This window comes from Trichosurus vulpecula, chromosome 2 (assembly GCF_011100635.1).
Source record: "Trichosurus vulpecula isolate mTriVul1 chromosome 2, mTriVul1.pri, whole genome shotgun sequence".
NCBI classification, from domain to species: Eukaryota; Metazoa; Chordata; class Mammalia; order Diprotodontia; family Phalangeridae; genus Trichosurus; species Trichosurus vulpecula.
Genome location: NC_050574.1, coordinates 422850984 through 422875259, shown reverse-complemented (window position 1 = coordinate 422875259; position 24276 = coordinate 422850984). Strand labels below are relative to the sequence as shown.

The following is a 24276-nucleotide window of genomic DNA, read 5'->3' as shown; positions in this document are numbered from 1 at the left end:
GGCTATCCTAAAGGGTTCAATTCAGACTTCATGAATTTTTTCCTGATCAATCTGGCCTGAATTGATTGCTTCCTCTTCTCCTACATCATTTTGTGTCCATATTGCTCATTCAATCAAAAAGCATTCATTAAGCATCCATTATGTGTGAGGCACTTAGATGCTGGGAATAGAAAGACTTTTTTTCAAAAAAGTCCCTTTTCCTCAAGACTTTTACATTCTATGCAGATTAAAGCATACTTTTTTCACTTTATTTTTTGTGTGGTTTTGTTGGGGGTTTTTGGTTTGTGTTTTCTTTCACAATATGACTAATATGGAAATATGTTTTGCATGATTGCGCATGTATATAACATGTATCAAATTACTTACTGTCTCAGGAAGAAGAGAAGGGAGGGGAGAAGAGAATTGGGAACTCAAAAACATTTTTAAATGAATGTTAAAATTGTTTTTACATGAAATTGGGAAAAATAAAATAATATTTTAATTTATCATTTTTAAAAAGACTTTTGTATTCTATTGCGGAAAAAGAGAAAGATAACAATTACATGTATATGTATATACAAGGTAATTTTAGGGGAAGGCACTAGCATCTATAGGGGATCAGGAAAGGTTTTATGTAAGAAGGTTGTGCATGAGCTGAATTCTGAAGGAAACAAGCAATTCTAAGATGCAAAAGCAAGGGAGGAGTGCATTCAGGTACTGAGGAGAGCCAATGCAAAACCACATAGAAAGGATCTGGAGTTTCTTGTGCATAGGACAGAAAGTAAACCACCATAACTGGATTGCAGAGAATATGGAGGGGAGTAATATAGAAGAGGCCTGGAAAAGCAAATTGAGACCAGATTGTGAAAAGGTATAAATGGCAAATAAAGGGTCTTATTTTATTCTGGAGGCAATAGGGAACCATGGGGGTTTAATGAGTCGGGGAGAAATACAGACATCATGGCATTTTAATAATTTTAATAAAGTCATCATATGATATATTTTTACCTCATCATCCAAATTGGCATATATCTGCCTTCAGAGCAAGGATTTTATTCTAATGCTTTTTTATGCCTCCCAGAGCATCTAGCAGAGTACCCTTATAAATCTTTTCAGTTGTTGTTCAGTCGTTTTTCAGTTGTGTCCAACTCTTTGTGATCCCATTTGGGGTTTTCTTGGCAAAGATACAGGAATGGTTTGCTATTTCTTTGTCCAGCTCATTTTACTGATGATAGGGTAAAGTGACTTGCCCAGGATCACACAGCTAGTAAGTGTCTGAGGCCAGATTTGAACTCAGAAAGATGAGTCTTCCTGATTCCAAGCCCAATGCTCTATCCATTGCAATATCTGTTGACTGATTTATCTCCTAGTAATAGCATATTGCTAGCTAATTAATCCCTTTTATAAGGGATACACTTTTTGAGCTCCTTAACAATAATGGTCTTTCTGACAAAGAAAAAACTAACTGAAAAACTTAAAGACCACAAAAACTAAGGAATGAGACTTGTAGAGACAAGGACAAGGGGGCTTACAAATGGACCAACAGAACTACACCAAAAGGATCAAAAATAGCTTCCTCTACTCTATAATAGATAATGTTATAATAATTACACAATATATATAATAGGTCCCACCAGTGGCTAAGATTCTCATGTCCAGGGCCAGAAGATGATGTCATGTAGCAGAGACAGCACTGACAGGTCATAGGCTGGGAGGTAAACAGAGAGGTGAGTCCCTGAAAAATAGGGATCTTATTTATCATAATTGTAAAACAAGGTTGACACCTAGATATGTCAAGTAGAAAAAGATGACCAGTCATGTGGCAAGAGCAAAGGGCAACTGATGTACAGCTTACAACTTCCAATTATATCCATGCAATATCAAGAGAACTAGAGGAACTCTTCCAGAAACCAATGTCACAGGGGAGGCCATAGACCGAGGTCACACAAGTTGCCCTATGGATGGACAGACAGCAAACAAATTGAATCACTGGAGAGAGTAACCACACTGAGGAAAATAAAATTGATCAAGGTATAAAAGCACATTTATTTACATTCCTTGATGGCAGGGACTGTTTTGTCTTTGTATTTCCCAATAACTAAATATGCAAGGTGATATAACCTTGCATGCTATAGGTGTTCAATAAATGTTCAGTTCAACCAATTCTGCATTTATTAAGTGTCTGCTCTGTATTAGGTGCTAGAGATAACCAAAAAACCAATTTTAAGAAAAAAAGAAAAGTCTCTACTCTCAAGAAATTTACATTTGTTGAATTGAAAATTGATTTTAAAAAAAAGGAGTGATCACACTGATAAGCTCACAGATCCTCTGAAATACTGGAGTGACATCCAGAAAATGGTAGCATGGAGTAATGAAAGCTACCCAGGGTTGAAGTTTCAGGTTTCCCATTAACTGACCCTGTGGTATACAACCTGACCTGGGAGCTTCAGGTGATTCACCTGTAAAATGAGGATATTATTGGCACTACCCACCTCACAGGTCATTTGATGGATTAAATGAGATTATATAATATACATAATATGTATATAAAGTGTCTTAATCCTGTAGGTGCTAAAGTCATGTGTGCATAACACTGCTGGTGAGAAGTCCAAAGACTTCTATCAGTCTTCTGATCAATATATTTGTATTTTTTAAATCTCCATTTTGATATATTGATTATTTTTGCTGATTTCTTCATTTTTTCCTTTAAAAATTATTATTTATGGCTTGCTAGGAGAAGGGAAGGTCACAGAGGGAAATGTTGATACTATGAAAAAGTAAAATAATAAAAATTTATTTTTGAAGAATTACTACATGTTCTTATTGCCTTTTTAATGTCTTTCTGGTCTCTAAACTGATGGCAGTTTTTACATTTATCTTTTCCTTTATAATCTGGGTTTAGTTCTACTTTGTATGTCATTCCTATTTATGTTTACAGTGTAGCTGAGCTTACTAATTTTAACATTAATTGGGATTTAGGGGCACTTTTATGCTAGTATGGCCTAAGAACACTGCTTAAATACAATTATGACAATACCATCAGAATATATAACAAATAGATTTCTAATACCAGACCAGAGACCACTTATCTTAAGCAATACTTGGTAAAACACAACCAAACAATTTAGGCTGTTCTCCAGAATTTGCTGTTATGAAATCTGACCTTCAGGTCATGGAGAATTTAGTCCATAAGGAAAGTTAAGTAATTTCTGTTATGATCATGCCAGACTGTTGAAACACTTTCAATATCCATTTATTTAGGTAAATGTTTGACTAATAAGAAAAAGAAGCAGGATCTTTAAGCATGAAATTCATCTATCTAGCATCTCCTAATTTCAAGTCTTATCCTGAACTCCTTGCTGTGCAAACTACCTTGGCTACAGCCACCTCCTTGGACTTTATTTCTCTTAGGGCAGAAATCCTAGAATCATATGCATCCTAGATGCCCCAGATTCAGGTTAGGCACTTGGATGTCTCACAACTGTCAGATACCTCATTTAGTCCTTGAAATAGTCCTTCAAAATATCTGGATTGAAACATCTATGAATTATTCTCAGATGTACTGGTTTCACAGCATTTTAAAAATCATCTGCAACTACTCCCAAAGATTCAGTTAGATATTTAGATAGATGTTTCCAGGATATTTTCCCTAGGGAGGAAAAAAAGTCTTAAATAGCAAATCAAACTGTTATCTAATGACCTCATACATCCCAGAATTAAATTTCACTCAGAAAAAAAAAAACAGAATTTTTTTAGTTTCTATCCTCACAGTGAAGATAGCCCATGTTTAATAAAAGTAAAACAAGCCAGGTTCTACCCTAACCACAAAGATCAGAACTGATTTATAGGCCAAGGAGAATCTTTTCTAATTCTGGGGAAAAAAGCAACAATCGGAAAATCACCAGTCCCTGACCAGGGCTGGCTTACTGTTAAAAACCAACACAGGCTTACAGAGTTCCAAGAAATAATCCTATTTGCAGTTTGCTTACATGAGTTGGAAGAAAGGATGGTTTTAAACCCAAATAGCAATTATAACTACAATAAACCCTAAGTTTATAATTTTCATGAAAGGAAAGGTTTGTCATTACCTCTACAAGGCTCCCATTGCATGGAGAATAAAAATAACAGCAGCAATAGCTAGCATTTATATAGTGCTTTACAAGTTCCTTCATTTGATCTTCACAACACCCCGATGAGGTGGGTACCCTTTATTATTCCTATTTTATACATGAGGAAATTGGGCTTTAGAGAGGGTCACAGAGCAATAAATGTCTGAGACAGCATTTGAACTCAGGTCCTTCTGACTCCAAGTCTACCCACTGAACCACCCCACAGCCACAAAGAATGGTATCCATAGAGGATACACCCCCCTACACCCTACACACAATCTGTGGCCTGAATTGGGGACTGAGCAACTTGGGGGAAGGAGGGAAGGGAAAATCCCTGAAGCCACACACAAGGAGCAATGACTGATTTCAATGGATTGTTTCTTAACATTTTCTGCCCCTGTGGCAATACTACGATGTCTACCCAGCAGCCCATTCCCTCCTTCCTCCTACCAATCTGGAAAAAAAAAAAGAAAAGAAAAAAGAAAGTCAGACTCTAGATATGAAAGTAGCAAGACAGGGCAGGAAACTGGCATCTTCTCACCCAAAATAGGAACCAAAGGAAAATTGAATTTTTTTTTTTTGCCAAGGAGGGTATTTAGTGTAGCCTGACCCTTAAGACTGAACTACATCTACCTCTTATCCATGCAGTAATGAAGGGGAAAACCAAACCGAAGCAAAGCCCTACTTGTGAGTAAAAAAATTGGAAAGACTCAAGTAACAATCATCCATTTTGTCAGCTGCCCAATCTCAAAGAATATCTAAACCTTGAGATTTGAGAATCTCACATTTCTTGACCCATAGCATCTTTGGGACACCCTCCCAAGACACATCTGAAACTTAAAAGTCTGGCACTATTTTCTCCTAAGTGAACACAACCGTCCTAACAGAATATGGCGGTAGGGCAAAATTACTATGTTCATCTCTGGTTTCCACTATCAAAAGCATGCCTTTACGAAACCAAAGGAAACGTGCTAGGGGAAGAAAAGGGCAACTTCACCTGGAGCATTTGGCTGGAAGACTTTATTCAGATCCAAGGAGGAGGCTCTGGAATGGGATTTCTGTGGTCTCGGTGGGGGAGTGGGAGGTTCCTCGACCCTTTTCATGGCCTCTTCTAGAGATGTGTTAGAGTAAGATCTGCAGCGAAATAAGGGAATATCAAAAGGAAGATAGCAATTGTTTCACTCTCTGGAGTTGGAACTGAGAGAGGAAAAATAATATCCCAAAGGCTTAGCCAAGTGACTTCAGTGGTCTTGAAAAGCAATTATCATGGACAGGGCAATGATCTGTCAGATTCAACTATGAAATGAAGTCATTGGCCTGTTCTATCTTTAAACCTAAATGTCCATCTTTTGTGATGGGGGTGGGGGGTGGGGGTGTGAACGGTATGTAAATTCAAATTGTTACTACAACAATACATGAATTAAAATTAGAAATGTTTGCCAAATCTTCATTGGTAATGCATCCTCGTTTTACCACAAGGATCACATGGTATTAAGCAATTCTTTTCTCCTATCCACCGGGCATGCACCAACACTGTGACTAGTAAAACCAGGAGGTAGGTATCAGAGTAGAAAGCAAACATGTCCGAAATACAACCCAAGTACACAGAAACCAAGATTCTTTTTATTCTAAGTAACATTAGTTATTATGTTGTTTTTAAGCTATATTATATTTCCATATAATACCTCCAATAGTCTAGTTTATGTAACTTAAACTACTATGAGCCAAGCAGGAAATAATTCCTCCTACAGCCACATCAAGTGAAATGTATTTAACAAAAACCTCGATCATTTTGGACAGTAACATACCCTACCCCTGACTCAAACTAAGAGTCTATTGCTTATGAAATCACATCCTTTAGAGTTTGTGAGAAAATACAAGTAGAAACTAGGAAATAGGACAATTCCAGCCTTCCCCACTCAATCCTTGAACGACCTTAACCAGGTACCTAATTGGGTCTTAAGTTGCCTCTCTGGTTTAAAGGGGTGGGGGGGGGGGATGTAGGGAAGAGGAATGAGGCATTTTACTTGGGAGAGTGTTTATAAGACAAGCAAACATAGGTAAGCTTCTCTGGGTGGGTTGGCTGGAAGTGTTATTTACAATTCAAATTCTATTAAATACCATGAAGCCCTTCCTGCTCTAGGCAAAGGAATGACTATTATGGCAAGTTTGCTTTTGCTGAATAAGCTTTTCAGGTTTCTTTTGCTGCAGTCAAGGGTTTTTTTGTTTTGTTTTGATTTCTCCCAAGGTTGCAGGCTTGACTAAAGTCAGCACTAACAACTTGAGGTGTTACGCTTGCAGTAATTCATTAGGCATAACAGGTACCAGAGCCAAAGCTGGTACCAGAGCCAAAATAGGGCATGAGAGTTCTGGTTTTTTGTTGTGTTTTGTTTTGTTTATACCAACTGAGATGAAAAGCTTTTTAGTAGTTACTTTCAAAATTGAAGATGTAAATATATAGGTTCTCTCTAGAAGTTAACAGAATGATCCATGGCAGACGTATTCTTAATGACATTCCTCATTCCAAGAAAAGGATTTATACATCCTCCCCTTCAACAAAAAGTATAGGTTCCATTTTATTTCCAAGCACATGCAAAATTATGGGTATACAAATGAAAGCCTATTCCCCCCCCCCCCCAAAAAAAGCATATATGTGATACTATTTTCTTTGTTCCAGCTACGCTCAGGTTTTGGATGAAGTGCATTAGAAAAGAGATTGTCATTGGTCTAGAACCCTAATGTCTAAACATTAATCTAAAGTTTTGGTGAACAGAAACTGCAAATGTGGATCTGACTAGGTCTTTAGAGCCAACACCAGAGCCAAAGCCCTGCCATTTATACTTCGGGCAGCTTTATCTATTTAAGCAGCTTGGGGATTTCCATTGATCAAATGAGACGGCATTTGTAAAGTGCTTAGCACAGTGCCCCGCACACTGTAGGTGCTTTATGAACATTTGTTCCCTTCCCCATCCCACTCCCTCCTTCCCCAATGATGGACTATGCTATTCTGGAATCACAGAGCATTAAGATGTATTAAACATCAGACGTAGCCAGGGACTGGCCCCCTGAGCAAGCAGGAAAGTAGAGATACCAGAAGGATGCTATGTTCATTCATCAAAAAAAAAATGTGTTAAATTTATTTGCAGATCATGGAGCTTGAAATAGGGTAATCATAGCTTTGCTATGTAAACAGTTTTTCAATTTATGATAAACAGATTACATTAATACATATAGATATAGTATAGGATTAGATATGGGATTACATATATATGTGTGTGGGATCAGTTGTACTTTAACCAAAATCAATATAAAAAAGTTCAAATTTAAGCATAATCAAGAGTGGAGGAGGGGATTGGAATGACCCTTTACCTACAACACATTCCAGTAGGTATACAATAGGATTTGGTTTATACATTTTTCAGAAACATGTCTATCGCATACAAGTAATTTCATGAGGAGATTAGACACTCTTCAAAGACCAGAATCAAATCAGAAAACACACATAATTTGAAAAATGGGTTCTTGTAGACAGAGGGCCAGCCTATCATCTGCTTTAACATCAAGTTTTATATATTTTTTAAGATCGTTTGTTTTAGTCTCAACCAACCACACAGACAAATGTAATTTTTCTCCTACTCTGCTCTTACTGTTTTTTTCTTTCCATTTGTGGTATAAGCTCCAAATGCAAAGGACTCTATAAGGGGAATAATGGATTATTTATATAGCTTACTTGCCTGGCTTAAAAAAGAAAAGGCATAAAGATATATTCAATGGTCTTAGATGGCTTCTCACCTTCTCTTTAACATTGAGGGATTCGTTTTGGTCACAATATCAAATGTCAGTGTTAATTTTAATGACTATTTCCTTTCATTCAAGTTTGTTTTCCCTACTTCCCCATCCTATCTATACCCACAGAGTAACACATTACATGCAACTTCATCCCAAAAGAGGTTATGGAAAAACTATTGATTTTTAGTACTGACACAAACAAGGTTCCATAGTCTACTCAGGGTCACTACTTGTATTCAGCATGCCATTCATCACTAATGAAATTATATATAGACATATTTATACATATATGCATGTATATGCCACATACATATATAGTACATATTTGTGACTTTTGAAATTGTATCTCTATGTACGTATGTATATCCATATAGAGATATAGAGACATACAAGTGAAATATGAGGGCAATGTTTGGTTTATTCTTCCCCCAGATAGAGATGAGGCAGAATTCAAGGCACTGAAACAGAAATCAAAGAAACACTACCTGGATCTTGGTCTTGCTTTGAGAGTGTTCAAGTCCTTAGGAGAAGCTGAAACAGAGATTATTGCTATTTGCTTGGGTTCCACTCATGCCATTACAAACCCAGAAACTTATCTGCAGAGCTGGTAAAGAACACACCAACGGATCAGTGGGAGGCTCCAACACAGAGCGATTTGATGGCTTCCTTATTTTCACGAGCAACTGAAATCCTGTTTCTAAAATCAGAAGCCAGAATTGAAAGGAAAAGTTCCAACACATTTTCCTTCTTATCATTTCAGACCCTCATAAAAAATTTTCAAAACTAAGCCAGTTAATAAAGAAATTCTTAAACAGGCAGCCTTCATAGGGTTATCAATTAGCATTTATGACTGAGGGGATTCTTGGCCCACAAGACTGTTTATGTTAGCCTTGGAGAAAATTCTCTAAGCTTACCCCCTGGAGGGTGGAAAAGAGTTTCTTAGGCCATTTATTTTGTCTACTAGTTCTAATACAATGACACTATATTGTGGGAAGGATTTGAGGATTATATATTAGAAATTAACGTTGCCTCATAAATAAAGGCAAATGGGACATAAAGTTTTTCTTGGGAGGAAAAGTTGAAACTGTATGACTGAGATCTAGACAGGCTTAATGTAATGACTCATTAAAATACACTGTCATCCATTAAAAAAATACTTCTACAGGAAAGACACAGAATCATAAATTAAAAACTTCAGCAACAAATTCCTATAGAGCCTACTCACTCATCTCCGCGTGAGGGTTAATCCCTGACCGCCCCCCCACCACCACCTCCTTTTGGTTAAAAGCAAGTAGCCTTGAACAATTTCCAGATTTCTGTTTCTACTACTTTCAGGAGACAGTTAGAAACTCCGAAATGAGATGTTGCAAATTCTGGAACTGCTGACTAAGAATCCCTATAAAAATCCCATGGAAGAAAGATATCTCATAGGAAAGCAAGTACTGCATTTTCCATTGTATTCAGGTTTATATATTCACCCCTAGGGAAGATGTTATAGCTTCACCCTACCTTCTTTTACATTGCTTAGGGAGGCAAATCCCCTTTAAAAGGATCTGAATTTATTATGCTCATTAAAAATCCTATCCATAAATATTCACTTGAGGCAGTCAGGAAAGAATGGAGAGCTGGGCAACCTGAGAACTGCCAATAAATCCAATATTTCACATAAAGCAAATTGCTAGAACTTACTGGTCATTCATATAAGACACATTTTTTAAAAGAGAAGGAAGAAAATAAGCATTTATTAAGCACCAACTATATGACAGACACTGTGCTTGATCCTCACAACAATCCTGGGAGGTAGGTACTGCTATCTCCATTTTATAGCTGAGGAGACTGAAGTCAAGACTAAGTGACTTGGCCAGGGTCATACAACTAGTAAGATTTTACAGGGGGGAGGAGGGGAAAAGGGGAGAGGGGAGGGAGAGGGAGAAGGAGGGAGGGAGGGGGGGAGGGAAGGAGAGAGAAGGAGAGGGAAGGAGAGAGAGAAAGAGAGGGGGAGAGAGAGGGGACGAGAGAGAGGGGAAGAGAAAGAGAGAGAGACAGAGACAGAGAGAGAGAGATGCAAAGATGCAAGAAGTACACAAAAATCAATATATCTTTAGCAAGGAAGTCAACACTTGGGGTTCAGTTCCCTTATAAAAGGGTTGGACTAAATGACCTCTGAGATTCCTTCCAGCTCTAAAACTACAATCCTATGGTTCTGCCTGCCCCTCACCCTCACCCTAAAAAATAAGTCCACACACAAGTTGTTTTTGACAAGTTTCCCTTTCCTAATTATGTATCCTACATTCTGATGAAAAAAGAGCTTTGCCCTGGGATCCCTCCTATGCACGATTCTTTATCCCAACACATTGAGAAGAAACCGTTGATAATGAGTCTAAAGTTCCCAGAATCATCAACAGCTATCTGGACCCACTTGTGGTTGGAGCAAGAAGTCCTATGCATATAAGTATGACCTTGAGTCATGCTGACCTTGATTGGGGAAGTTCAGCCTGGAAAAGACAGGGGAGGAAGAGGGAACATCATGATAGTTGTGTTTGAAAGAATTTCAAGTAAAAGAAAGATTGGACTTTTTTCTGTTTTTCTCTGAAAGATAGAAGTAGGATCAATAGGTAGATGTTACATAAAGACAAATATTGATCCAGTAGTGAAGGGAAGCTTCCTAACAATGAGAGTTCTGCTAGAATGGGCAGTGTGCACTGGCAGACTGTGAGTTCTCTATCCCTAAAAATCTTTAAATAAAGGCAGTAAGATCACATAGGGAGGATTTTTGTAACAGGAGATTCTCATTCAGGTTTGGGTTGGACTAGATTTGGACCTCTCAGGTCTTTCTAAGACCTTCAATTCTGAAATTGTGTAATTCTATGAGTCATCAAGAAAAGTTAAATATATTGTTATATTTTAATATATTCTAATTAATTAGGTAATATCTTTTTATAAAGATTTCCATCCAAAACTGTTAAACTTAATGCTTTAATGCTTAAAGCTTAAAGTGGTAAGTTTCCATTATCTACAAAATTACCTTCTGTATAACACTTAATTACCCACAATGCCACTGGATAAGTGAGGTGTTGCATTATTATTATTATCAGACATTATTATTTCTATGGAGGGAGAAAGATAAGCGCTTCTCTGTCAATTCATCCTCATAACTTCCTTGCCTCTACACTCTCAAACCAATAAAAATCAAACAGGTTTGATAGACTCCAACAAGTCACAGACAAAAAAGGTTGGGAAATACTAAAGCAGCATGATTAAAAAACACTCTGAATCTTGCGTCAGAAGACACAAGATTTGGTTCAGATGCTGACTCTGCTCCCATAATCACCTTTTGGGGAACTCAGTTCCCACATCTATAAAATGAAGGAGTTAAACTAGACCAGGGATTGGCAAATTATAGCCCTCTGGCCAAATCCAGACCAGTTGTCTGTTTTTGTACAGCTCATGAGTAAGTGCTATCCTTAACTTAGCTCACAAGCCATACAGAAACATTTTTGGAAAACTATGGGCCAAAACAAAATAGCAATGCTCCCCCAGACCTTCTAAGGCATGGGCCAGATGCAGGCTATAATTTGTTGATTCGTGGACTAGACCACTACTCAGTGGCAGGTGACTGCTACTGGAGAGAGTCAGTAGATAGAGTGGTAGTCCTGCAGTTGGGAAGATCTGAGTTCAAATCTGACCTCAGATACTTACTAGCTATATGACCCTAGGAAAGTCACTTACCTCTCTCTGCCTCAGTTTCCTCAATTGTAAAATGAAGCACCTACCTCCTAGAGTTATTGTATCAAATAAGGTAGAATTTGTAAAGCATTTAGCACAGTGCTTAGCACATAGTAGGTGCTTAATTAATGTTACCTTACCCTGATTGTTCCCTTTCCAACTCTAAATCATGACTACATGAGACTGTCCTATTGTGTTTTCATAAGAGCCTCTAGAACCAAGATGGTTGAGTTATGCAGTTTATTTACACAGAAGCTGGAAAATTCCACAGTACTATCCCCAAAGTAGTTTAATTGCTGTTGACAGAGAGTGCTGCTATGGATCTGGACAAAAGTATAGAAGTTAACTGACATGCTGTGGCTTTTAATCTTAATAAGAGATCGGGGTGGGAAGACAGGAAAGTGCTGCATTGCAAAGGCCATTGGCTAAGCAAAGGTTAAGTGATTGCTTTTCTGAAACACTGTAGACTCACAGACTTCACAAGGATTAAATTTAGGGACCTCTCAAAGTTCCTTTGTGAATTAAAAATTAGACCTGAAGTTCAACAACTTAACCTTAGAAACAGTGAAAAGCTGATTGATATTACAAATTACTCTCTGTAGGGCTCCAGCAAAAGCAAACTACCACACCAAGATACTGGGGAAAAATATTATCATTTTTTTTTATATACAGCTATAAATGTTTTCCCAAAAAACTACAGACTCACAGACTTTGGAAGAAGAAAGCGACTGGATTTAGGGACCTCTCAAAGTCCCTTCGTCAATTTAAAAATTAGGCCTGATGTTCAACAATTTAACCTTAGAAACAATGAACAGCTCGCAGAAGAGGAAATTCCCATTGCTACTGCAGGTCAATACCTTCTTTGCAACTTGCAGTCTTAGAGGGTTGACTAGAGCATCAAGAAGACTTTCCTGGGGTCAACCAGCCAGTATGTGTCAGAAGTAGAACTTGAATGGAGGTCTCCCTTGCTCTAAGAACAGCTCACTATCCATTATTACCATGCTGCCTCTATTAAATAAAATGGGCGTGGGTGTAGGTGCGTAGCATAAAAGACCCCTTGTCCATATTAGAAAAAATAATAACACAAGCAAAAAGTCTATGAATGAGCCATATGTCTTACATTAAGAAGAAAACAAATTCAAATACAATTTTATCTCTAAGGCATGCTCACTGTCTCTGGTCACTAGGTTTGATCAAAGTTTATTCTAATATGCTACTTCCCAACCAAAGTCCATGGAGAAAGATACTTTTAAAATTAATTTGATCATAAAGTTCACATGCCATGTAAAATTGGCTACATGTGCCATATTTACATGCAAAAAATCTCTTAAAGTCAGGAATCATTAAGAGTCTTATCTACTATGGAGAGAGAAGATATTTTCTTAGTGCTGTAACAAGATGGCATTTTACCCTTCAAATCAAATAACCTTCAATAGAATTGGGGGTGGAGCCAAGATGGCGGCTGGTAAGCAGGGAATAGTGTGAGCTCCGTACCGAGTCCCTCCAAAAACCTATAAAAAATGGCTCTGAACCAATTCTAGAACAGCAGAACTCGCAAAACAGCAGAGGGAAGCAGGGCTCCAGCCTAGGACAGCGTGGATGGTCTCTGGGTGAGGTCTATCCCACACAGAGCTGGGAGCTGAGAGCTGGGAGCTGGGAGCTGGGAACGGAGTGGAGCAGAGCCCAGCCTGAGCAGCGTGGACCAACAAGACCAGCAACCGGGCAGAGCATGCCCTAGCACCCAGAATCAGTGAGCTGCGGCAGTTACGAGACTTCTCAACCCACAAACATCAAAGACTGCAGAGAAGGTTAGTGGGAAAAGCTGCGGGAGTGGAAGGAGTTCAAGGTTCAGCTTCCAGCCCCAGGGGCAGCGGAGGTGGGGCAGCTACGGCTGTTGCTGCTTCCGGCTCCAGGCCCACCTGGTGGGAGGAATTAAGTGGCAGATCAGAGCAGGGGTGCACAGGCTGCTGAAGATCTAAGCCCAGTCCGGGTTGGGAGTTCTTGGGGAAGGAGCAGTGCTGGTGTGGCAGAGCTGGCACCTCCCCCCCAAACGTGGAACATAGAACTCTGTAGTCTACAAGCAGTCATACCCCACTGAAAAACTCAAAGGTCAAGTTAGTTGGCTGGGAATATGGCCAGGCAGCGAAAATGCACCCAGATTCAGTCTCAGACTTTGCATTCTTTCTTTACTGACAAAGAAGACCAAAACATACAGACAGAAGAAATTAAATAAAGTCAAAGAGCCTACAACAGAAACCTCCAAGAAAAACATGAACTGGTCTCAGGCCATGGAAGAGCTCAAAAAGGATTTGGAAAAGCAAGTTAGAGAAGTAGAGGAAAAATTGGGAAGAGAAATGAGAAGGATGCAAGAAAACCATGAAAAACAAGTCAATGACTTGCTAAAGGAGACCCAAAAAAATAATGAAAAATACACTGAAGAAAACAATACCTTAAAAAACAGACTAACTCAAATGGCAAAAGAGCTCCAAAAAGCCAATGAGGAGAAGAATGCCTTGAAAGGCAGAATTAGCCAAATGGAAAAGGAGCTCCAAAAGACCACTGAAGAAAATACTACTTTAAAAATTAGATTGGAGCAAGTGGAAGCTAGTGACTTTATGAGAAATCAAGATATTATAAAACAGAACCAAAGGAATGAAAAAATGGAAGACAATGTGAAATATCTCATTGGAAAAACCACTGACCAGGAAAATGGATCCAGGAGAGATAATTTAAAAATTATTGGACTACCTGAAAGCCATGATCAAAAAAAGAGCCTAGATATCATCTTTCAAGAAATTATCAAGGAGAACTGCCCTGATATTCTAGAGCCACAGGGCAAAATAGAAATTGAAAGAATCCATCGATCGCCTCCTCAAATAGATCCCAAAAAGAAATCTCCCAGGAATATTGTTGCCAAATTCCAGAGCTCCCAGATCAAGGAGAAAATACTGCAAGCAGCCAGAAAGAAACAATTTGAGTATTGTGGAAACCCAATCAGAATAACCCAAGATCTGGCAGCCTCTACATTAAGAGATCGAAGGGCTTGGAATATGATATTCTGGAGGTCAATGGAGCTAGGATTAAAACCTAGAATCACCTACCCAGCAAAACTGAGTATCATGCTCCAAGGCAAAATATGGACTTTCAATAAAATAGAGGACTTTCAAGCTTTCTCAGTGAAAAGACCAGAACTGAATAGAAAATTTGACTTTCAAACACAAGAATCAAGAGAAGCATGAAAAGGTAATCAAGAAAAAGAACAAGAAAAAGAAATTGCAAGGAACTTACTAAAGGTGAACTGTTTTGCTGACATTCCTACATGGAAAGATGACGAGTATGATTCATGAGACCTCAGTATTAGGGTAGCTGAAGGGAATATGCATACATATATGTTTATGTATATATATGGGTGAATGTGTATGTATGTACATATCTATGTGTGTGTGTATATACATATATATATATAGATATATATATATAGAGAGAGAGAGAGAGAGGACACAGGGTGAGTTGAAGATGAAGGGAAGATATCTAAAAGAAATAAAATCAAATTAAGGGATGAGAGAGGAACATACTGAGAGAGGGAGATAAGGAGAGATAGAATGGGATGGATTATCTTGCATAAAGGAGGCAAGAGCAAGCAGTTCTGTGGGAGGAGGGAAGAGGGCAGATGAGGGGGGGAATGAGTGAACATTGCTCTCATCAGATTTGGCCTAAGGAGGGAATACCGTACATACCCAATTGGGAATCTTACCCCACAGGAAAGAAGAGGGAAGAAGATAAAAATAAACGGGGGGGATGATGGAGGGGAGGGCTGATGGGGGTGGAGGTAGTCAAAAACAAACACTTTCGAAAGGTGACAGGGTCAAGGGACAAAATTCAATAAAGGGTGATGGGTTGGGAAGGAGCAAAATATAGTTAGTCTTCCACAACATGAGTATTGTGGAAGGGTTATACATAATGATACACATGTGTCCTATGTTGAATTGCTTGACTTCTTGGGGAGGGTGGGTGGGAAGGGAAGAGGGGAGAGAATTTGGAACTCAAAGTTTTAAAAACAGATGTTCAAAAACAAACAAAAATGTTTTTGCATGCAACTAGAAAATAAGATACACAGACAATGGGGTGTAGAAATTTATCTTGCCCTACAAGAAAGGAAGGGAAAAGGGGATGGGAGGGGAGCGGGGTGACAGAGGGGAGGGCTGACTGGGGAACAGGGCAACCAGAATATATGCCATCTTGGAGTGGGTGGGAGGGTAGAAATGGGGAGAAAATTTGTAATTCAAACTATTGTGAAAATCAATGCTAAAAACTAAATATGTTAAATAAATTTAAAAAAAATTAAAAAAACAAGTGCTAGGTTCTTCCTCCTGGGAGGTATTCAAGAAGAAGTTGGAAGCCTATTTGTCAGCTGTGTTTGTAGCTGGCAAGGATTCTTTGTAAGATTCTTTGCAATTGGGCATTGGACTATGTGGCCACTGCGTTCTCTTGTGACTCCCAACTTCTGTGATTCTGTGAATTACACTGATTCATTTTTAAAGAATAAATTTCAACCTAACGGAAAAAAATAACCTTTAATAATGTCATAATATGAATTTTAAAAAGACTTATATATTCCCAATTTGGTTTGCAGATATCAAAGATGGGGGAGGAGGGGGAAATCTATTAAAGCCATTTGGCCTAATCCCGTGTGAATTTTTCCATACTGTGAATGAACTTAGTAACACTTTCCATGGTCTATTTTCAAATAATTAAATGGGAGGATAGAGATGATAACGATGATCCCTATAATTTGGAGGAACTCCTATTGATATATAAGCTCAATTTTTCACTTCTTAATGTCATTGTCCAGATCATAAAATTCAAAGGTAAATAATTTCTCTACCTGCTCTGTGTATCAGTCTGAGGTCTTGGTCTACCTAATTCCAACAGATAGATGCCATAGCTTCATACATGCTAAAGACAGAACATGATTAAAGATAACAAAAATGAGAACACCATCTTGTTTCTGTGTCTTGCCAAAGCCAGAACTAAAACAAAAAAAATAAAGAAAATAAAGAAAAACCCAGGATGAGACCCTTCACAAGACAGACCTTGACAAGCCAACGTTGGCTTATTGAGGACTCGATCAAGCAGAGGCTGAGCCTGCACGGGTCCAAATATTCTCCCTCTCTTTCCAGACAAAGAATCTTCCAAGAATTACAACTAATTCCTTTTCCAGGAATTACCTTCAACTCAGCTTTGCGCTTGACACAACTCTAATTTCACTTTCCTCAGAGCCATCTTTAATTAATGCATTCCCCAATATATCTAAAAATTTGGGGAGGGATTTTTGGGAAGATAGCGTCTATTGACACTGGATGTCCAGCAAAAAATATCATCACCTATTTATGCCATACAAAAAAAAACAAGCAAAACGGCCTGCTAACATTGCTCTTGTTCTGAGCCATCTCAATCGCTCACACAGTGGCTAGGTCACTCCCAAATGAAATTTTCAGTCCTCTCCTTACACAACCTGAATTGGGGATAATTAGACTACTCTACCCTGGAGAGTAGTCTGGAAGGAGACAGTATGTGTCAGAAGTGGGGCTTGAATGGAGGTCTCCCTTGCTCTAAGAACAGCTCACTATCCATTATTACCATGCTGCCTCTATTAAATAAAATGGCAGGCTGGAAGGAGAGTCAAAAAACAAACACAACCTTCTAAAATATTCAGAAAGCACTATTACATGCAGTAGGAGCCCAGATGAAAACCCTTTTAAGCTCCCTCAGCAGCAAAACCTAAATCAGCAACCATCTTCTACCTACTCAACTTTTTATTGAGTAATTAAGAATATTGGAAGCTTATTCAATGTTAGATATGACTCAATCAAAAAATTACAATTGGAAACTCATTAAAATGGCTTTCTCCTACCTGTGTCGACAGACCCGTCCTTTGGCATGGCTTCATCCACAGAGCTTATTTTCAAAGCTACATTTTAAAAGGAGGAGGATGTGGGGAGGAAAGGAGATATAGTCATTTTTTTTCTTTTTATGGCATGTTACATTAAAACAAATTAATCTCCCGTTATTTTACCTGATAATCAGCGTTATTCACTAATTCACCCACTTTCTACTTTATAACACATGCATTTAAAGGGGTCTGAGAACTTTGTTCAATATTCTGATAACTATTTCAATATAGTTGGTTTCCTTTGTAATCCTATATATTTTATTTTATGCATTTAAAAACATTATTTCGAAAAAAGCGCCATAGGCCAAAGGTCCAAAGGTTCAGATTGCTAAAAGGGCTCATGACACAGAAAAAGTTAAGAAGCCCTGTACTAAAAAGACATGTTTTGTTAACGTATTCTTTTCCAGTGAGGCTCTTTGTGGACTCTGTAGTTTCTTTTCAGATAGAGACACCCATAATCTCTGAGATGGAAAGTAGCAGTGTCAGCTTCTTCCACATCTACTCATTGCCTGTGACAACTGCAGAGAAGAGATCCTGGCGTGTTCAATCTTTTTTATATATAATATTTTATTTTTCTGTAACTACATAAAAAAAATTTTAACATTTGGTGGGTTTTTTTTTAACTTTGAGTTTCATATTCTCTCCTTCCCTCTCTCCCCCACCTTCCCTGAGAAGGCAAGCAATCTGATATAGGTCATACATGTGCAATTATCACATTCAATCTTGCAAACCATTCCTCAAACTGTTTTCTGCCCTTTCTTCTAGCACCTCACTTGTTCTGAATTTTTGACCCTCCACATGCAAAGAAGAGAATATAGGGTACAAAATGGTATCAAATATTTTTTTACCCAATTGAAAAATCATAAAAAGATTTTTTATATAAATACAATAACCATCCCTACAAAAGAACACGAACTCTAGCCCCTTCTGTGTATTTAGCTCTGTAAAGAAAAACCCCCTCTATAGCTAATTATTGGACGGAGAATAGGAAGGGAGGAGGGTGATTTTTTTTAAAGAAATAGATTTGTTGGATTTGATGTATGTCCTTTAACACAACCTAACCATTATGACCAGCCTACATGGCATGTAGTTAGGTCCTGATTTGGGGGCAAAATCCCACCTCAATAATATCAATATTTAATTATGGGTATTTATAATCAGACCATTGTACAGGCCTAGGCAGTCAATTAGTTTAGTATAAGCAGGAGAAAAGCCCCAGTATATCTGTAAAAATAGGTCCTCTGTGGATGATGTGAGGAGGCATGATGCCTCCTGCCATAAAGGTGATAAGAATTTCCTGTAAGGAGTTTTGGTTTTTAAATAACAGGATGGATAAGATGACTGGTAGTCAGCCTTTAACACTAGTAAATTTTTGTTGGGAAATCCAGAATCAGAAGGGTAAGGCTACTTTTGAACTACCAAATTTTTGGACATGCTTAATAGCCCCAATTGCATGTGGTTGGTTGCTCAGTGACAATCAAGTCTTTGTAGCCACATCTGCGGTTTTGTTAGAATGGGTCCCTCCAGGACAAGGGATGAGGTCTCCAAAACTGGATAGTCACATGTTAGGGGTTGGTTAACCTTTTTTGTCTATATCACGGACCCATCCTGCACTCTGATGAAGCCTATGGACCCCTTTCCAAAATGATGTTTTAAAAATGCATAAAATAAGATACACAAGATTATAAAGGAAACCAATTATATTGAAATGCAGCTAACATATATTTTTTAAAACTAAGTTTATAGATCCCAGATTAAGACCTACCATTTATTTATAACCCTGTGTGACCAATGAAGAAAGTGTGTGGTTCCCTGAGTGTGGTTCCCTGACCTCTTATTTGGGAAAGGGTTCGGTGTACTTTTACCATCCCTCCTCCCCAACTCCCCCAACACATACTTTTCCAGCACCTCTTTATGTGTTGCTTTTCCCCATATATAATATATATTATATATAAGAATATAAGCTCCTTGCGGCTAGGGAATGTCTTACTTGGCTGCGTTTATATCCTCAAAACTTAGCACGGTGTCTGGTACATAGTCAGTGCTTATTAAATGCTTTGCCTATCTTTATCTAACCTCTTCCAACAAACCCAGTTCAATATATTTTACTCTTTTTTTGTACTGTTCTAAATGCTTCCAATCCCAATTTATCTTGGAATTTTATTGCATACATAATAGGGCGGGCTGCATTTTCCCCAGTGCTTACAACTCCACCAAGAGCTCTAACTCTCTGCCTGCATTGATCTGTTTGTTGAGGCTTCACATTAAAATACCATAACTATAAGGTGGTGATGGATATTAATGGACAGATACAGTAACATATTAAGCCTAGGAACAGAAATGATAATAAGAACAAAATTCCCTCAACGATCTGTTTATTGAACCTTCACACTAAAATATCATATCTATAATAAAGTGGTCAAGGACATTACTGGACAGATACAGTAGACCAGAAATGATGATAAAAGCAAAATTCCCTCAAGGACTAACCCTCCGTAGAGAATGTGTATGGAAAGCCTATATTCTGGAGTTCATCTTCACCAGAGCAGAATGTTAGTTAACCCTGTATCTTCACTGACTTGACAGTAATTTCTCTGACATCATCAGATAATATTCTCCAGATAGAGCTGGTAACAGAACTGGTCTGATCACAATTATCATCCTGTCACACATTCAATTCAACAGCCATTTAATAATATTTTTGTTATTGTCGTTAACAGCAATAATAGCTGGCATTTATAGAACACTTTAAAGTGTGCCAAGTACTTTATAATTGATCCTCACAACAAATCTTTGAGGAGGGTGCTATTATTATCCTTATTTTACAAATGTGGAAACTGAGGCAGACAGAGGTTAAATGACTTCCCCAGGGTCACACAGTTAATAAGTATCTGAGACCAGATTTGAGTGCCGATCGTCCTAAGTCCAGTGCTCTATGCACTGCATATATACAGTACCATTCTAGGTCCTGAATGTATAAGACCATGACTGAGCAGCTTCCCATACACACTTCTGGGTTCGGGCTTATGGTGTCATTCTGCAATGCCAATTTTAAACGCAGAATCTTTTTCAGGTAGGCTGGTTCTGTCACCATCCAAGTAGATCCACCCACATGTTTTTGAAAATCCTGCCACTCCCAGAGACAGGAAGGAAAACATAGGTAAAAAGTCTTTAATAATAGAAAACAACTTTTTCTTTTTCCATACCTTGTTTGTCATCAGTAATCACATCCTGGGCTGGTGCAGTTAGATCAACCTTCTCCTTAATAGAAGTCTTCTTGGAGAAGGAAAGTACACAAATTACTTAAGTATATTGAAACAAGGACCACTACAGTGTGTACACGAGTAGCAAAAAAAAAATAAAAACTTTTAAAAATGAAATCTTTTCTAAAATATAGGTATATATCTATTCACTGTGTATACATAACACCAAAAATGCTTTTCAGTCATTTCTGACTCTTTGTGACCCCAGTTGAGATTTTCTTGACAAAGACACTGAAATGGTTTTCCATTTCCTTCTCCAGCTCTCTTTACAGATGAGAAAACTGAGGCAAACAGGCCTAAATGACTTGCCCAAGGTCACCTAGCTAGTAAGTGTCTGAGGTCAGATTTGAACTTGGGAAGATGAATCTTCTTGACTCCAAGCCTGGCACTGTATCCATTGAGCCACCTAGCTGCCCTAAATGAAAATGCTAGCAATAGGAGTAATATGATAATAGCATTTGTAAAGCACTTTAAAGTTTTCAAAGAACTCTTTAAATAAGTTATCTTACTTGATCCTCACCTCCACTCTGCTCTGTAGGTGTGATTTTTATTTCCATTTTACAAATGAGAAAACTGTGACTGAGAATGGTTAAGTGACTTGCCCAGCTAGTTAAGTGGCTGAGCTGGGACATGAACTCAGACCTTCCTGGCTCTAAGTCCAGCATTCTATTCATGATGCCATCTAGAAGCCATGAATTACTTTTAACCTTTTCTAAATTTGAGAACAATGATGCCATATGCCTTCTCCACTTGAAACATGCAACTTAGTACATGAAAAATAGAATTTGATTCAAGAGAATAATAAGGCACTTGCCAAGTAACTTCTGACCAAATATGAACCTTCTGTACTTTTCCTAGCAATGAATGGCTTAGACTTGTAGCCATTTGTCTGGCTTGTTATCAGAGATAATGTGATAGCAAGTTACAGTCTCATCATAGTTCCTTTGATGGGTATGTCAGGCAAGCAATCTGGTAGCCTGGAGATGGGAATCAAGTAGAAATGCTGAGAACCTTATGGGAAAGTGACTTCCTCCTAGGGTTTGTAATAAAGAACAAAAAGAAAGCTGGGCACAGTCTGCTACGTCCTGCTGATCTTGGAAAGAGAAACTTCAAAGCGCCCAGTGGAAGGATAGGTAGAATCCCACGGGGAAGTCAGCCCAGAAGGGACGGGCTGCCATCGAGAATGGAGATCTAAAGAGGCAAAGGAAACACAACAATCAGCTTAAGTTTTAAAAAGATAGATCCACTCAGTAAGTACTCATCAAGTGCCTTCTCCGGTCCAGGCATCGAGCTGAAATCTAGAGGATTGGGAAGCTGAAAGCGAAGGCAGGTAACAGAGGATGAATACGAAAGTACTGCACGATTACCCACAAGAACACACTTAAAAGGGCTAAAGCTAAGAATGAACCAAGGTCGACAAGGAAAGTGAAAGACAGCAAAAAGTATTTTTTTCAAGCTATATCAGGCGAAAGAGAAATATCAAAGAAAGGATAAGACCTAGGCTCAGGATGTATGGGACAACAACAGACAACAAAAAGAAGACAAAGCTGCTCAGTTCTTATTTTGCTTGTTCCCCTCCTCCAAGAATGACCTTTGCCCTGGAAGAGATCAAAAATGGCTAGCTAAAAGGGAGTTGGTCATTCAAATCATCTGGCCCAGGTGAACCAAATCCTCAAAGCCACGGTAAATTATGTTGCTTGAGCCACCATCAATGACATCTGAAAGGTCATGGAAGTGAAGAGAGATATCACAAGACAGAAGAAGGGCAAGTGCTGTTTCAATTGTCAAAAAAAGGTAAGGAAATAGAATCTGCAAACTATAGGCCAATGAGCTTGACTTTGAAGTCTAAAATGAATGATGAAAGAGATAATGAACATCTAAAAGAAGCAATGATCACCAAATCACCATGGTTTCATCAAGAACCAATCGTGCCACTATTTTTCTCTTTCTTTCTCTCTTTTTCTTTTTTGTTTTTTTTTTGTTGTTGTTTTTCAATACTTCTTAGACAAAATGATATGGAAACGTTTTACATGACTGCATATCTTACATTGCTCGCTATCTCAGGGAGGAGGAAGGAAGGAACAGAATTTGGAACTCAAAACAAAAAAAAAACAAAATGTACAAAATCATTTTAACATGTAATTGAGGAAAAAATAAGATATCCAAAAAAAACGAACCAATCATGCCAAACTAATTTTGTTTCCCTTTTTGACATGGTTATCAAACTTACAGATGAAGGGAATGCTGTAGATATTTTAAACTAGATTTTAGCAAACAGTTTCATGCTATTCTTGTGGGTAACAACAGCTATCATTTATATCAATCACGCTTTGTTTGCAAAGCACTTTACCCATGTGAACACATCTGATCCTCACAACAGTCCTATGTCCTCATACATAATGATGAGGAAACAGAATGAAGCACAGAAAGGTTACACCATCAGAGTCACACAACTTGTAAGTATCTAAGACAACATTCAAACTCAGGTCTTCCTGACACCAAGTCCCACAATCTATCCACCACAGCACTTAGCTGCCTCTTGTAGAAAACAGAAGAGATATATGCTACACAATAGAACAGTTACAATGCCAACTTGACAGGAGATCTCTGGTGGGTGACCCTAGTATCTATGCTACTTAAAATTTTAATTAATAACTTGGATGAAAGCATAAAAGGTCTACTTATCAAATTTACAGAGGGCAGCTAGGTGGCGAAGTGGATAGAGCACCAGGCCTGAAGTCAGGAACACTCATCTTCCTGGGTTCAAATCTGGCCTCAGATACTTACTAGCCGTGTGACCCTGGGCAAGTCACTTAACCTCATTTGCTTCAGTTCCCTATGTATAAAATGAGCTGGAGAAAGAAATGGCAAACCATCTTAGTGTCCTTGTCAAGAAAACCCCAAATGGGGTAACGGAAGTTCAGACACAACTGAAACAACTTAACAACAACATCAAATTTGCAGATGACACAAAGCTAGGTAGGACAGCCAACAGCGGACATGGGATTCAGGACCCAAACAGATCTTGTTAGTCTAAAGCACTACACTGATGATAATAATGTAAAATTTAATAGTGATGATTGTTAAGTAGGAAAAGAAGGGGGAGATATCGTTAGACAGTGACAAAGTTCTGGAGGTGTTGGCAGACTGCAATGCCATGTGAATAAACAGTGCGATAAGACAACCAAAAAGCTAATGTGACTTTGGTTTACATTAAGAAAGGCGTAGCTCTTAGGAATTAAGCAGGTCATAGATAGCCCTAGGGTCCTCTGCCCTGATCAAACAGCATCTGGCGTACTTGTTTAGCTGGAGGCATCATAGTTGATAAAGGACAATGATAAACCCAGGGAACATCCAGGTAAAGGCAGACAAATGCAACCATCATGGTCAAGAGCCATGTCCATGGGATCTAGGAATTAGTGGAAGGAAGGGGAGAAGTTCATCTCGAAAAAAGAAA

General features: G+C 38.4%; 1 protein-coding gene across 6 annotated transcripts in view; it reads right to left on the bottom strand.

The window, feature by feature from the left end:
- Window positions 1–24276, bottom strand: part of REPS2 (RALBP1 associated Eps domain containing 2) — a 261912-nt gene that overhangs the window by 80558 nt on the left and 157078 nt on the right. For 3 of the 6 annotated variants that reach the window (XM_036747200.1, XM_036747202.1, XM_036747204.1), the window contains exons 10-13: window positions 20763–20832; window positions 17518–17574; window positions 8363–8408; window positions 5086–5222 (exon numbers count right to left, since the gene is read on the bottom strand). In XM_036747200.1, coding sequence (XP_036603095.1) covers window positions 5086–5222; window positions 8363–8408; window positions 17518–17574; window positions 20763–20832 — 310 coding nt within the window. The remainder of the gene's footprint in view (window positions 1–5085; window positions 5223–8362; window positions 8409–17517; window positions 17575–20762; window positions 20833–24276) is intronic. The other 3 variants (XM_036747205.1, XM_036747206.1, XM_036747203.1) reach the window with 2 other exon arrangements.